Genomic DNA, 16,288 nt, shown 5'->3' on the forward strand with positions numbered 1-16,288 from the left:
AACCTTGTAGTAGAAACTATGTTTACTTACTGCAATTTCGTTCGTCTTGCCCATAGGGACAGTCTATTACGCCGTCGCATACGTGATTTATACCTATGCAACGATCATCGCCACAATAGATCTCATCTTTTTGGCACCGTTCACATTTGGCTTCGTCTGTCTGGTCGTTACAATCCAAATGACCATCGCATACGTAATCTTTGGGCAAGCAGCGATTTTGATCACACTGAAAACCATCGCATTTGGGATTCGTCGATGCTATCATCACCTCACGCACTTGGTCGAGGCCAACACAGTCTTCGGGATTTTCGAAATCTTTAAAGAGCTTACAATTCAAATATTCAGGTAAACTGAGGCCGAACACATCAAAGAAGAAACCACAACGACGCATAGTTTCGGTGCACAAGGTTTTACATGGTGGCACAGTTGCTCCGGTCGAACCGCACTTGGGTACAAATAGGGTGCAGAGAAATAGTGAGACTAATTCGTAACATCGCACATCTACCAGTGCATCGTAGGCATCTAGATCCTGTAGGTAATCATTAAGTAAAAGTAGATGAAAACATATAACAAAAGGTATTACCACTTGAGTTTCCAGTTGCCCGAAATGTCCAATGTAATTGGGGAACACGGTGTAGTTGTAGGGAATTTGTGGACCTTGACAAAACTTGACTATGATAGGTAAACAAGTACCGGGTGCGGGGTTCTTTCCATAAATCGAAGTATCCTCCACATGGACGGTGTTTATAATCGTTTTGTTGACGAATTTTATGGTTGGATAGGCATTGAAATATGCCGCCAAGCCACCAGCAATCACCAATAAAGCGAATGCGTTTACTAATACTTGCCAGAGGCGAAACTTCAGCCGACCATTGGTGATATAAGGATTGGAGCTTTTGCGACGATGGATAATCTGCTAAAATAAACATAAATTTAGGAAAGAAACGGAGCTCCAGATTATATTGAAACTTTGTAGCCAAATTTGTACTTATGTAATATCTAATTACCGCTGTTATATCGAATCGATTGAAGTATTAAGTGTTACAAACTTCCGCTAAGTACTTACCTGATGCTGTAGTGACATCGTGTTGGGCGCTCCATTTTGGAATCGTACAATTGTTTGTAGGCTAGCCGGAGTGGACACGCATTTGGTAAGTGGCGACATAGGAACCGATTGTTCCATCTCTTCGATGGTTTCATTTTGCAGTTTTTGTTTATAAACAATTGGCGCTGGAACTGGAACAGAATCCAAGATTAACTACTTTGCTGATGGTGGAGTTTAAAAAATGGTATATTATTATTAATTTAAATCACTAACTGCCCAAATTTAGCTTTTCTCGGTCTCTATAAAATCCTAGGACGCAGAACTTAAAGGTCTACTGAGTTAAATTCAGAAATTAATTTAACATTTAATGGAATAGCTGTGTTTTTTCCTAAGGTTTTTGGATTTGGCTCGCTAAGTCTAGATTTCGATGAAATAAAAATTTAGTTTTGACTTCAATAAATAAGTCTGTTTAAGGTAGGGCCCTGTTTTTAAAAATCATAACTTTTAAACAGTTAAAAACAGTTACTGAATTTATTACACCGAAACCGGTTCAAATTAATATAAATTTTAGAATTCGCTTGCGCAATTTCTAAGTTGCATCTGGAGAACTAGTCGTTTTATTAGACCCTTTATTCGACTGCTAATATGTCAGGATACGATCATACTTTGGATCAGTTCAATGGTGTTTTATGTTCGATTAAATGGTTAACTTACCGCCGCACAACCTTTTTACAGAGAGCGAGGGTAATAAAGGAGCTTCCATTTGCTTTGTATTGTAACTTGGACTGGATGTTTGACTGAAACTATCACTGGAAATATTGGAATCCTGACGGCAGCTGTATTTGTTACGTGGAGGTGGCAGCACAGGATTTCCCATTCCACTGGATGTTAGCGCAGCAAATCGTGATCCATTTAAATTAAAACCATCCACTGAATCCTGATGCGGAACACCCATACCCAATCCCGCACCCGCACTGCTCTTATTGATACGTGCAGCATTCTGAAGTAGTGGTACATCCATAAGATTTTTTGAGTTATAACCAGGACTGGAAGTGACGGAAAAACTGTCACTGGACAAATTGGAGTCCTGCCGTTGATGTAGTTTTGGGTAAACGATAGGGGGAGGTTTATTTTTACCAAGCTTGTTCCGAACACTTAGTGCTGTTGGTGGTTTCGACGCGGACGATGTTGCTTCCATTTGCGTACCATTATTGATATTATGATCGAAACTAATTTGACCGCGCGTTGGCGGTATCGGCGGTACTGGACGTTTTGGCTGTTGATAAACATTGGCTGCATTATGTGTAAGCGGTGAAATGGCATTATTCGATGTAGTGGCCGATCCTGACAGCAGCGAACCCGTAGAAGAACCCGAACCAGCAGACACCGTAGAGGAGGTGGACGTGGAAGCCGATACCGTAGAGACAGCATTACTACTACCCACACTACCACTGCCGCTGCCACAACCGCTGCTTTGTAGTGACTGCTGTGAACTGTTTTTACTGCAGGGTGGCGGAATCTTTGCTACATCTGGATACTGTTTTCGTGTTGGAACTATAGGCGGTTTTTGCTGCACCAATCCGTTGTTCATTTGAGTATTCGCATTTGGAGAGTGCCGACTAGGGGGCGCATTGTTATTACCAACCAAACTATTACATCCCACATGAATACGAGTTTCATTATTATTTAAATTATTGTAATCGTTCATAGCATCGTTAAGTAATGCTCGTTCCATTTTAGGGTAATCTTTGGATACAGAGGACTCACTTGTCTTCTCTGTTGGACAACTATCCACTGATGATTGGGTATCAACAGATGAGAAACGGCTGCGGAAGTCCGCACTTGTCGAGGAGGAGGCGAAACGTTCACTATGACCTGAACCGTAGCCAGAAGAGAGGGTGATGGTAGAGTCAGCCGTACTGCTGGATGAGCGATTTGCACGTTTTACAGCGTTACTCAATTCCCCAGTAAAAGCTACCAATGTCTTTGCTGTGAATGCAGCATTTAGTAACTTACCACCTGCCGTACCTTCGGACGCTGTCTTTGTGGTGACCTTGACAGGTGTCGATGTCAACGACTCGTCAAATACAGAATTTTCCAAGCTCATTCGATCATCATCTGAAATACCGCCAGCATCTAGGCCTGAATCCACGTATAGCGGACGTGTGGCCAGGTCAACAAGCAAGGATTGTGTTTGTGATTGCAATTGACTTTGTATTTGTGCCGGGTCCACGCCTACGTTTCCGCCACCAATGCTCGAGTTGTAATAAACCGTGTTGCTCTGTTGCTGATGTAGCCGATGTCCGGGTGAAAGGGTTTGTGTTTGCGGTGGATAAACAAAAGCGGTGCCAACACTGATGTGTTGTTTATCTTTGGTTGGTGTTTGACTTGCGGACGTGGGCGTGGGCGAATCAATTGCTGCGTTCCAAGCGTAATTGCCACGAAATGTTCGCTTCGGGACGGGTGGGGGTGGTGTATCCGGTACAATACTTGAGTGGGCTGCTGTGTTCGGCAAGTTCATAGGTTGATTTTTGGTGGCACTGTTGCCACTGTTGGTCACCGTATTGTATGTGAAAACTTTTTTCTCTTTGCCATTCACCTGAAATCAAACGTATAAAAAGATGGACAATGATGCGTGAATGAAGAATTACATTTCACATACAGTTCAATATGTTTACGTACGTATGTATGTACTTGTATGTATGTTGAAATGGAGATTTGTGTTAGCGCACGCATTTGAATATCTGATGGTATGTATTGCTTTATTATGTAAGTATATTAGCATTCTGTTTTTGCGCATGTATTGGAGATCAGAGTGTACCTGATGGTGATTAATGACTTTGGAATCATTGTTGATTTGAGTTCAGGCCATTAAGTAAACAAATGTTTACTTAGACTTGCATTGGGCGGACTTTGTCCGAATAAAAGTAATCAAAGAATCAGAGAGTCAATGTTTTTATTTCGATGCTTTATATTGAATTTGGATAACGGTAAATATTTAAATTTTTTCTGTATTAAATTAAGAATTATGTAGACGATGTGGCATAGTGATGACACACAAACCACAGTTGTGACCAGATCAGGGTACTTAGGGATGGTGTAATCAACCAGGATTGAAGCTTTAACTTCTGATTAGACTTTATAACGTTAAATCAATTTCTTGTCGTGCTCATGCCATTTGGTCCTGAAATTTCATCTGGATCTTAAACTAACTTAACATCAAGAACGGTTGTGCAAGAAATACATATGAATGGCGATTCAACACCTAACATTTATCGGAAGGTATGATATGATTTTTCGTGATAGAATTATACCAGGGACATTTGACATTGCTTGCCAAGAATCGACACTATTTGATATTAGACAGGAATAAAACCTAATAAGTTATATACACACTATACACGCAAGAATAAAAAATCCCTTAAAAGTATATTCATCTAGTACAAATTATCACTCGGTGGATCGTGAGTTCAAATCCCGAGCAATGCAGCATTTTAGGTTGAAGAGAAAATATAGTATCAGATGTAGATCTAGATGGGTGCGAGAAGAGTATTGACTGTCTATTTATATGACTTTGCTGGAAAAGTATGTTCTATATTTTTGCTATAAATTTCGTAGGCTCTGCTCTCTTTTTTACCAGGAATAACGTTGCATGCATCGGTTAATTGCGTCAAATATGCTTTGAAGTCATATACAAGTATTTGTGATTGTGTATGTAGCAGCAGTTGTAGAGTATGCGAAAGCGTTATTGTAATTTTTCGCATTATCATCAACTGGGTGGTTGGCATAGTTTGTGCGTGTGTCTGTGTTTGTAAGTGCGTGGAATGGCTTCTCTTGCAATTGGCCAGTTGCATTCATTGTACTTACAAGGCTTGAAAGCGGCAATGATGACATCGATTGCATGTCCTGCATCGCCAATTGACCAGCTTTATTATGATTATAATTGTATTGCGGCAACTCGGGAATGGCAACGGTCAGCGTTGGTAGTGTGCCACCAGTTGCGGTCATCGCATTTAATTGTCTTGTCTGCATTTGCATTTGTGAATGTGTTTTTAATGATTGTTGTTGTTGGTGCTGCTGTTGTTGCTGCAACGGCGGCGTGTGTTTCTCCTCTAACATTGGATAGTAGTGCGACGAATGCCGACGCACCACTACATTGACGGTCGTCGGCAACAAAGCCACCGAGCTGCATTGTTCCTGCTCTTTGTCATAAAAATCCAAGAGAGAGTTGTGCGGCAGTGCCAAGCTGGAGGCACGTTCCGATCTACGCAAAACATTACATTCAGGCGCGTCACAAATGTTGGTTAATGATTGTAATTTTGTTATTATTGACAATAAATGAGCGTAATTAGTGCGAGTTGATGCGAAAAATCTCACCGTTAGACAGTAGTACAATAATGTTTTGGTAATGGGAAATTATTTAGCATAAATGCGCATTTTGGGATAACTTACCGTGAACGATTTCGCTCTACAACGCCACCAAAATGATTCTCGTTGACGCTCAAATGCTTCTGATTAATTGACAGTGTGGCGCTCATGTTTTTGCAAATCGTCATCAATAATGTTTAAAATCTATAAAAAAAAATATATATAAAGATATTTCCAAGCTATATAAAAGATAATATGAAAATATCATGTACTGAGTGTTAATTAGCAATTGCAATGTGTTATAAAAAGGAACTCTAGTACCAGAATGCACTTTTCACAAAATTCATGAGCAAAGTTATTCTTCCAAAAAATCTTGAAATTTAAGTGACTTTTTCCAAAATCGTGTATTCGTCAACATATCTATTTACAATATATTAAAAATAAAATTTTTAACCATATATGTTTATGATGTGATCAAATTTGACTAATACTGTCAGAAAACTAAATTTTAATGTATTTTAGTACAAATATTTTTTATCGCTTTCATAACAGGCTCCTGTGCCATTAGAAGCATGCCAACGCTTAATCCAACTTTCCATACACTTGTTATAAGCCTCACTTGGGATGGCGTTCAGTGCCTTTAGCGAATGACTGCTAGTTACTTCAATGGACTCATGGCACGTTCTCCGAAATGGATTTACCAGTTTCTAAAACTGAGAAAAAAAAAGAATCCGGCGAATACGGTGGCTGAACAATTACTCCCGTTTCGTGTTTGGTCAAAAAGTCAGTGACAATCACGTAGACGCCTTAAAATTGTCAAGTAGTATTCCTTAAAAATCTTTTGACTTTGTGGAATGAATTTATGTTGAACCATCATTTCAGCATCATTTTTGGAGTGCCATTCGCTAGTTGGTTGGACAATTTGGACGTCATATTCATCAACCATAATCATAAAAAGAAAAGCGACAGTAATTGTCAAAACGTTTGGTCTTAATCATGCCCTTGTTAGGTGATACAAAGTTCGCAAGAAATTCTTAGCAAGTTCTATAAGTTGTTTGTTAAGAATTTGTATATCAAGACCTTAAAATTTATAATTTCATTTATGACTTTCTCGATTTATAAAATATTTAATTTATTTTATATTTATCAAACTTTTTTATTATTGAGAAATATAACCAAATATACCCAACTTAGCCATAACTAATCAAGCTTCAATCCATTTCCTTAATCATCAGCATATTAAATTGGCTATTAATAAGATAACTTTTGCACCTACTTTAAGTGAAATTGCTCCAAAACACAACGCATACTTGTATACTGAAGTGTTCAAGTTATTATCGCAATAAAGCGTAATAAATTATTCCATGAAAAGAAAAATCGGCGAATATTTTTAATATTTTAAAAAGGCACACATTTATGCATAAATAATCAAGAACCAACGCATGTTTGTAAGTGTATATTAAATGCCACATATGTTTATATACTCGTAAACACACACACCTGTTTATTGTGTACTCATCTAAGTATACTATGTGTGTAGGTATGTGTGTGTTTGTGAACGTAAGCGAGTAAATTTCAAAATAATGGTAAACATTTAACGATAAATAACACTATTAGGAAGCCTAGAGAATGCAAATAAACAACCGTTAGAGCTTAAATGGGTGAGGGTGTGACCACTGTTGCATGACATTAAATGGTCACAGTGACAGGCGTTAAAATGTGCGACTACCTATGTGTATACCGCAGGAATGAGTGTGATAAATAAGGAACGAGTGTATGGATACATTGAACCCCATAGAAAAATGAACTGATTTCAAATATGCCAAGTAACGGCTTACAATTCTTTGCTTTTGTTGCATATCACTGACTATGAACTGCGTAAGTGGTTCGTTTGGAGAAGAATACGATATTCATACTAATCAATTAATAAATTAATTTTAGGGACGTCAGACTATAAGAACGCGACTATTTCAGTGTAAAGCTCAAATAAGCTCAGTTCTAGCGTTAATTGTGCGGAACGAATAGTTCTAAATTAATATTGCTTCATTAATTACAAAACTGGTAGTCAATTTCCAAGTGGTGTAAATATAATCACTTCCGAACCAGTTCGCCTCACTCGTTGCAATGTAGAATATAAGCATCAGCAGAATATTTTCTAGGTTGAGATTTTCAGGAAGCCGGAATTTCTATGCGCACCAATGCATACATATATGAACACAAGTTGCTATGTCCTCGCAATGCCGCTTCAACCAATACGCAGTTGTGTGAATGTGTTGGGCCTAGGGCAACACGATGGCACATAACAATAGATAAATTTATTGAATCCGTGAAATTAAGGGGCAAAACGACAATGTCAGCCGTGCCAGCGTGCAATAACAAATTATATATTCACCATATCACTTTGGCCACGTTGTCTGAAGGTCCATCTGCAGCGTGGCATTCTTCGTGGCGCCCCGAATGCTCATGCGTGTTTGCCTATGTATGAGTGAGCGTGTGTGTCGATTGTGGTTGTAAAATAGATAGTCTTTGCACATTACGCAAATGGATTTAATAAGCACACGAGAAGTTCATGAATTACATAACTATACATATAAGAAAGACGCTTCTGAAAAGAGTGCGTGTATAATTACTTTTATAGCAGTGTGTAGTTTTTCATCAATGCAAAGACAATAATATAAAAACAAGTAAGGAGAACTAAGTTCGGGTTTAACCGAACATTTTATACTCTTGCAACTTGCAAGCAATAAACGCAAAGGAACACCTTCAGGTTTTGGCAAAACTTTATATCAAACTAAGGAAAGTATCGCCGTGATGTCATTCATTTAGGAAAAGAGAATATACTGTTATTAGAAAATTAAATAAAAAATGAAATGAATTTTATTAAGATTTATTACATATTGATTGATAGATGCGGTATAAATTGAACGGTTCGAAAATATTTATGTTAGGTATATGGGTTCTAAGCGAAGTGTTGACCTGTTTTTACCCTTTTTTGCCACATGTCATAATGTGATTTTGACAATTTTTGTTCGTAAGATGAAATGCCTTGAGAGCACTATTTGTGCAAAGTTTTATTCTGATAACTTTATTGTTGTTTGATTTGTATACTGTAAAGTGAAGAAATCAGACAGAATCCTATTTCGCTCATTTGTGCAGTGTCAAATAGAAGTGTTTGGGTAACCACACACATCAAATTTGGTTTAAATCGCCCGAGTAGTTCTTGAGATATAGGATTGTCCAATACTTGTCCAATTTTCACACCAGATCCTAAAAAGTCTTTTTCTACCATCTTGGTTGTGAAATTTAACGCTTGTAGTTATTTTTTATTTATTTAGTGAGTTTTCGTTTAATGGCGTTTTGTAGGCAATGGTCCGATTCCGTCCATTTGGAATGACACCCTCTTGGGTGCCAAGGAATATGCGTACTAAGTTTCATCAAGATATCTCAATGTTTACTCAAGTTATCGCTTGCAGACGGACGGACGGACAGACAGTCATCCGGATAACTTTCTCGATTACATACAACCGTTAGGTGAACAAAACTATTATACTCTGTAGCAACATGTTGCAATTATTAATTTTATTTCCAATCCCCATGGGCAATAATTATCATAAAATCATAGGTTTAGAAACACAATTCGTTCACCGGTCCTGCTCTCACCTATATCATAATATAGCTCCACCTAAATTAATATACAATAAAAATGTATATATATTTGGTGAAGAGCTAAAAGCAACAAAGTCTTCATTTATCTATATCAATTTATTTGGACCCAATTAAAGCGAAGCTACTAAGCAACGCAATTACTCACGTCGCGTCACCGCTTACATTACAAGCACATTTTCTTCGCACTGATTCGTATATGTATGATTAAATATGTATGTTGATAATAAAATTCTTAAAAATTGTGAAGAACTTAAGATCTGGTGGGTAAGCTCACATACAGCGGGTCCGTAGCAAGTAGATTCGTTTAAGGAAATTTCCAAATTCACAAACTTGACCAATTTGAACTAAACTTAACCAAATCTTTAAATAGTCCAATTGAGTTACAACCACTACATATCTTCGAACCTCGTAATTTGTAAACAGCCTAATGGTTAAATAATGCATAACTCCAATATTAAATAAGGTATTTATTATACGAAAGAGTCTCAAATCTTTCTCTAGCTTCCATGTACTGAATATGAAGATATACGCCATGCTTATGTAAGATTTTTACATTAATCGGTAATAACTTGCTCTAATCATGACAATAAAAAGTGCTTTGTAAGGGTATCAAAAATAGATTTAACACAGTTTTCTGCTTAAATTTGAATTGTCTTTAATGCAATAATAAGACAGCGCATGACATTTGTGAGAAACACAAAAAATTTATTAGCATTTGCTTGAAGTATGAAAGTCTCGACTTTGTAGCATAACTTCAAGTCGTTAACAATAAGCAAAATGATTTGTCGATTTTTTTCTAGCGCCAATTAGCTTGGGACAATATTGTAAACACTGCTTTAAAACTTGGTGTTTTTTTAGTCAGCAAAAATACTAACTCATTTGTTACTTTATTTGGGCATCCTGGTTCGTTTTCTGATTCCAAATATAAATATATACAAGTATATGCATATGCAAATACTACAAACGACTTTAGCCAATAGGCAAATATAATGATTTCCTGACAAAAGTCGCGCAATTACTTGCTGTGGTCATTAGGATATCGATATTGCTAATATTGCCAACACTCCTGTCATAGAGGAGTTTCGAAAAAGGAGAGGAAAAAGCTGCACAAAGGGAACATGGCAAGGGCATACAGAGAGCAAGATAATTGTAAAAAATAGTTAATAATAAATTTAAAAAAAAAAATTGTAAAAACCAAAGGGAACTAATAAATACTTCCGGAGAATATTACCTGCAATAATCACGCAAAGTTGCAAGATAGTAAAGTTTACAACAGCCTTATTTAAATAATGTCATTAAAGCAGTACAAATGAAAATTGTTTATCGCTTTCTATGCGAATTGCTTTGGCGTCGGCAAACGGTATGTGACTTGAAAAATTTGTGGACACAGCAATCCAATGAACAGGACGACAGTTGAAAGACAACTTCAGTGTTAACAAGTTTCACATGCTTACGTATTTGCATAAGAGTGTGTGTATATATGAAAAATTAGTGTCACATTAAAAAATAATAAATTGTAAGAGTTATCAAAAATCCCTGGAACACTGCATTCAACTAGAAAATTTTCTGCCATTATATGCTGTGCGTTCATGTGTACTTGAGGGTCACCCAGTATGCCAATGTAAGTAACTCGAGCTGGAACAGTCTTGATACACTTTGATAGAATGCAAAAAAATGTAAATAAATAGATTCGTCACACTCTAGGTACGTCAAAGTTCATCAATTTACCAAATAATTTGAAACACAAGCTGACTGGGAAAACTCTTACTGATGCCGGTCATATTACTGCTGAGGAATATCAAATATCTATATCTAAACATGTATCTTTCAAGAAGACAGAAAATCGATTGATAACACGAAATGTGTCCAAATCTAGAAATATAAACATATGTATTTTATTTAGTTATGTTGGCTGCAACTTTCCGAACCTTCTTTCGTTTAATATTACCAGCAAACTGGTTTCCATTTGACACCAAGATGTAGCACTATCGAACTTCGATTTTAGTTGATGATTTTAAGCTTTAAGCAGCGAAGTCTCTGCGGCACTTCACTTGTGTTTATTTGAATGAAGTAAATGTGACAGAGCAGACAAGTGAGTGGGGGAATGCTGTATGAGCCAAACTTTGTGCGTCGGAGTGTAAGTGTCGTCGTAGCGTAGCAGAAATGTTGTCAATTGAAAGCGGCAGCTCAAACATGACAAGAATTTTAAATGAAAGCTTAAGTCCATCCAAAAGTGTCTGCAAAGAATTTTTTACCCATGCGCCCGTATCACTCTCATAATGCCTACACAAACTTTCTCTCTGGTCGATTTGGTATTCAGCAATGTTATGTGTTTCTGCCATTTTTTCTATGTTTGTTTGCTTGCCTATTTTTTGTCTAACGGTTTGTTAAGCAGTGAGCTCATGTCCTTGCATTTATTCATTATCTACGTTTGTTTCTTACATACACATATATATGTATATATAATATATCCTGTCGCGCGGACCTTCTAGTCCTCTATTAATATATTTACTGCTTATGTATGTATGTAGGGGCTGTCGGAACTTTTTCAAGGCGAGGACACATTTTGTACTATTTGTCCTTTTCACAGACTACATACAGACATGCCTCATATAATTCGGGGAATTTGTTTGTCAAACAAAATTTAGTTGATGATATTCAATTGAAAATGCAAATCAAATTAAAAATACATATATACGAGTACACATATACAAATGTGCGAGTGAATGTTTAAGCGACTCCGTCGGGTCAATTTCACAGCATCTACTCGACAATATATAAGAAATGAATTCGCCGATGGTTGAGAGGAATCAAACCAAAAACCTCTGAAATCTAGTGGATTTAATCGAAAATCAAAATTTACCTACGTACTTGTATATATACATACAAGTATATGTTATATACATAAGTAGTACAAGGTAATATGAAAGAAAAGGAAGCTATTGGATGACATACACCAGTACATATGTAGATCCAATCTTACGAAGAGTAATTAATTTTTCTTCACCTACTTCTTCGCCCTGTAATTCACACCGAATAAACTTGTGTCAGTCATGTAGAGAGAAGCGGTTTTCACGAACCTGAACTTATACTATATATTATATAATAATAGTATACGTTGGCCTCTTTGTTGCAGGCCATGCCGAACACTGAGATCTAGATACTCATTTGCATGCCAACACCTGGTCAACGTATAAGTAAAAGTTTCGTAAAATTTTTTTTGATCGTGTTTACAAATAATACAAAAAATACCAAAATATACAAACACTGCATTTGTTGGTTAAAACCCAGACGCACTCGCCAACAGAAACTATTGCAACGATTAAATTTTGCATTGAATAAAAATTACTCATAGCGTGGTAACTTGACTAGGACCACTTTACATAAAATTTACTTTTATGGTATACTCGCACTCGTATACCGCGACATGTTGCTACAGTGTATAATAGTTTTTTCACCTAACGGTTGTTTGTAGCACCTAAAACTAATCGAGATAGATGGAGTGGTAATGGTATGAAAGGGCTTCAAAGGAGTCGCCCACCTTTAGCTGAACTTCTATACCTCAGAAACTAATGTACTAATTTCGACATAACTTTACACATGACAGTACGAAATTACAAAATCGGACAACAACCACGCCTACTTCCTATATACGAGTATACTCACTTTACAGAATATAAATCAAGCATCAATAAAGTTATGCATTTTATTTAAATGTCACAAAACTATAAGAGTCAAAACCACATATTTATACAAATGTATGAATTTCATCGTATCAAAGTAGTTTAGTTTTCAATTTATTCAAATAAAAAACTAGAAAAAACGTTAACTTCAGTTGCACCGAAGCTTAATCCCCTTTACAAATACAAAGGTTTTTTACAAGAACTTGATTCCGATCGTTCAATTTGTATGGCAGCTATATGGTATAGTGATCTGATCTGAAAATTTTTTCGGAGAATACTTTGTTGCCTTAAACAATAACTCTTGCATAATTTTGTGAAAATATCTCGTCAAATGAAAAAGTTTTCCATACAAGTACTTCATTCCGATTGTTTAGTTTGTATGGCAACTATATGCTATAGTGGTCCGATATCGGCGGTTCCGACAAATTAGCAGTTTCTTAGTGAGGAAAGGACAGGTGCAAAATTTCACATCGAAATTTCAGAAACCGAGGGACTAGTTCGAATATATACAGACAGACGAAAAGACGGACATAACTAAATCAACTTAGCTCATCATGCCGATCATTTATGTATATATTTTATAGGGTTTCCGACATCTCCTCCTGGGTGTTACAAACTTCGTGGCCAACTTAATATACCCTGTTCAGGTATAATTAACTAACAGACTAGCTCGGAAATACAGCTAAAACTTAAAAAAAAAATCTCTTACAGATTGAGCTACGAGAAAACAATCGCATTTTAACAAATATGTAAATATATATATATATTGTACATAAGAACACATTTGTCAAAATGAGCAAATAAATGAAAAATCAAATCGCATTATTTTCATGAAATTACTCATAAATGCCTGGCTTATGCTCCATTCACACACATTTAAGCATTGAAACACTCTAATTTCTGTGTTCGTATTTTTGTGTACTTGTCGACAACCCAAGAGCGCTACAGCTAATACAATTTCAACACCGCTTGGAAATACATATGCACATATTGTTGCATATCTATGTATAATATATATGAATAAAATTGATCAAAAATAACGTCACACCCACGCCTTTGTTCAGCGCTAAAGCCAATACACAACAATCGAGGTAAACAAATTGGAGCAAAACAAAGCATTTACTGGTGCTCTAGGCAACAAGCCAGCCTCTTTTGTAAAATTATAACTCAAAAACATTCATACATACGGTAGCAGTGGTAACACTTTTCCAGCACTGAAAAGTACTTTAAAATATCGATAATATTATACATGTAGTCCTTGGCCAAGTGGATGCAAAAGCTTTAATCCTGCTTAATAACTTTGAATCTATAACAGCAAGTTGCTGGCTTATATATGCATGCCAATAAAAAATAAGCGTATATTTTCATTTAATTTTATTAAATGCTCGCTTCATTACTAACATCGCATCTCCGCTTATGAATTTTATAGCACGCAATTTCACGCAATTGTTTATGTGTGGATGTTTACCAGATAAAAAATCATTATTCATCTTATTATTTCGAGTTAGCCATCGTTCATGGTTGCATATTTGAGCGGTATTTCTTTATAATAAAAAACAAATGCAAATAAAGACAAGCATCAATGTTTGCCATAACAACGTTTGTAATCGCCAAGTAGCATGGCGATGAAAAAAGTAAATCGTAATAAGTCATTAAATGAATAAGAGTTATAACTTTTCCTTAATATCAAAATATGGCTAATGGAAAATGAATAGAAATCAACTACGCTCAATAAGAACAATAGGGATTGTCTGATTTTTTCTTAAAACTTTTAATCGAATTTAAAGCCATTAAAAATTAGTAAACTAGTGAAGCATTTAAATGCATCTAGTTCACACACTCATCTTCAAGCTAATAATCAAATTGTAATCAACCCTTACTGGCAATATTAAAGAAATTATTAATAATTATGATTGCGATGTATGTATCTTATTTAAGCCAATTAAAATTGCACACTCTTGGGCATACCTAAATGTTCTGCATAAGTAGGGACTACAGGTCGTATGAGCAATATTCGGAGTGTGTAATAAATTTTTATGAGGAACAAATACAACACCATAAACAATGTAAGCATTAATTACTATGATTGATATTTATAAAAGGAATTAAGAGCCGTTCATTGTTGAGCATTTCTAACGAATTCAATTGAACTTTTCCCGTAAACACAAAATTATCCAATCTACTCGAATTCCTAGTTTATTGCTTGGAATTTCTAAGATTGACGAGTATGAGAACATTCCCTTAAGAATGTATAAAGAGATTCAAAGTAATGGTCGGTAAATTTTTGAATATGAAAAATGTAATATTTGATTATCTTCCTTTAACTAATACTACCGCTATTTCTCAGCGATATTTCTATACTGGCGTATAAGAATGCCTTTTTGTGGCAGCTAAATTATTTGTAATTAATTGTCTTTAATAATACAAATGCTCGTAAATATCCATTATCGCTTGAAATATCCGAAATGTATTATCGTTTCCAGATTTATCTCAAGTGATTATTTGACAATTGCGTAGTCATATTAAATGCATATATCGACTATAACTCAAGCGCTTTGAAAAGCTCAAACTCAAGATATGGCTTGCCACACTAATACATATGGAAGATAGTTTTAGACATTTATTTACTCTTCAGTTTCATGATACGCTTTCTTTTTTCGTCTGTAAATATATACGAATTTCTGCGCGCTCAGGAGTACTCGTATTTGTGGTATGTATTTGCGTACAGCAGCAGCGTAAAATTCCAAGATAACGCAGCACGTAGCAGCAGAATCATAAACAGGTGGCATGCTTGACGGCATGTTGAAGGATATTTCAAATAGTCTGAGATATCGCGTAAATTCGGAATGCTTGCGCCTGAAGGTATCCCCAAGCAATGTTGCTATTGATTTTTAACTTCATTATGACAATAGAACATTTTGTTGTTTCTGCACGAACACTCGTTTAGGCAAATATGCTACTATAAAATCTCTGTGGAGGTATGCACACGGTACACACTTACTTACGGTGCGGGCAAATGTTTATGTAACTTCGAAAAAATATGTCTGCACAATATTGTGTTGCTTTAATTTGCATGGATACGAAGAGCATGTACAGACACATACAAACATATATGTATTTATTGTGGGCATTGTTGAATATGTAACAATACTTTCAAAGGATAGCAACGATTGCATGCTGCGAAAGATTTTTTATACAATGTAAAAGTATTTGAAATCGAAATACAATTACACCTAAATTTAAGTATACTCGTAAGTATATTATTGACTAAGTGATTGGCTATTCAACTCAGGTTATGTAAGTCACAAATAACATTTTCTTACAGCTGATGATACAGATGTAAAGATTTGGTGTCCTAACGATGCTGCCGACCCTTCTAAATACTTGTACATAATGCACCAGCTATTTCATGTCTTGTCCGTTAGTCTGTATTATTTTGCTTTTCGCCAGTTCTGCTCAAATTTATCTTTCTGCATTGCAAACCATTACAAGCAGACTGCCCTCACATTCTCCAGAACTAAATGTA

At 36.1% G+C, this 16,288-nt stretch overlaps 1 protein-coding gene and 1 long non-coding RNA gene across 7 annotated transcripts in view; both read right to left on the reverse strand.

Annotated features, from left to right (window-relative positions):
• Positions 1 to 16,288, reverse strand: part of Corin (corin serine peptidase) — a 44,140-nt gene that overhangs the window by 5,826 nt on the left and 22,026 nt on the right. For 2 of the 5 annotated variants that reach the window (XM_014230523.3, XM_036367555.2), the window contains exons 2-7: positions 5,498 to 5,617; positions 4,913 to 5,309; positions 1,760 to 3,644; positions 1,067 to 1,236; positions 584 to 916; positions 31 to 529 (exon numbers count right to left, since the gene is read on the reverse strand). In XM_014230523.3, coding sequence (XP_014085998.2) covers positions 31 to 529; positions 584 to 916; positions 1,067 to 1,236; positions 1,760 to 3,644; positions 4,913 to 5,309; positions 5,498 to 5,601 — 3,388 coding nt within the window. In that variant the 5' untranslated portion in view covers positions 5,602 to 5,617. The remainder of the gene's footprint in view (positions 1 to 30; positions 530 to 583; positions 917 to 1,066; positions 1,237 to 1,759; positions 3,645 to 4,912; positions 5,310 to 5,497; positions 5,618 to 16,288) is intronic. The other 3 variants (XM_070108546.1, XM_070108547.1, XM_036367556.2) reach the window with 3 other exon arrangements.
• On the reverse strand, positions 10,277 to 11,141 carry LOC138857139 (uncharacterized). Of its 2 annotated transcripts, none has more exons than XR_011396137.1 (3): positions 11,028 to 11,141; positions 10,808 to 10,951; positions 10,277 to 10,733 (listed from the first exon to the last, which is right to left on the reverse strand). It is a non-coding gene; the product is annotated as an uncharacterized lncRNA (long non-coding RNA). The 2 variants fall into 2 exon arrangements; XR_011396136.1 differs by having other exon boundaries at positions 11,008 to 11,141.

The sequence above is a fragment of the Bactrocera oleae genome, chromosome 4 (assembly GCF_042242935.1).
Source record: "Bactrocera oleae isolate idBacOlea1 chromosome 4, idBacOlea1, whole genome shotgun sequence".
Taxonomy (NCBI): Eukaryota; Metazoa; Arthropoda; class Insecta; order Diptera; family Tephritidae; genus Bactrocera; species Bactrocera oleae.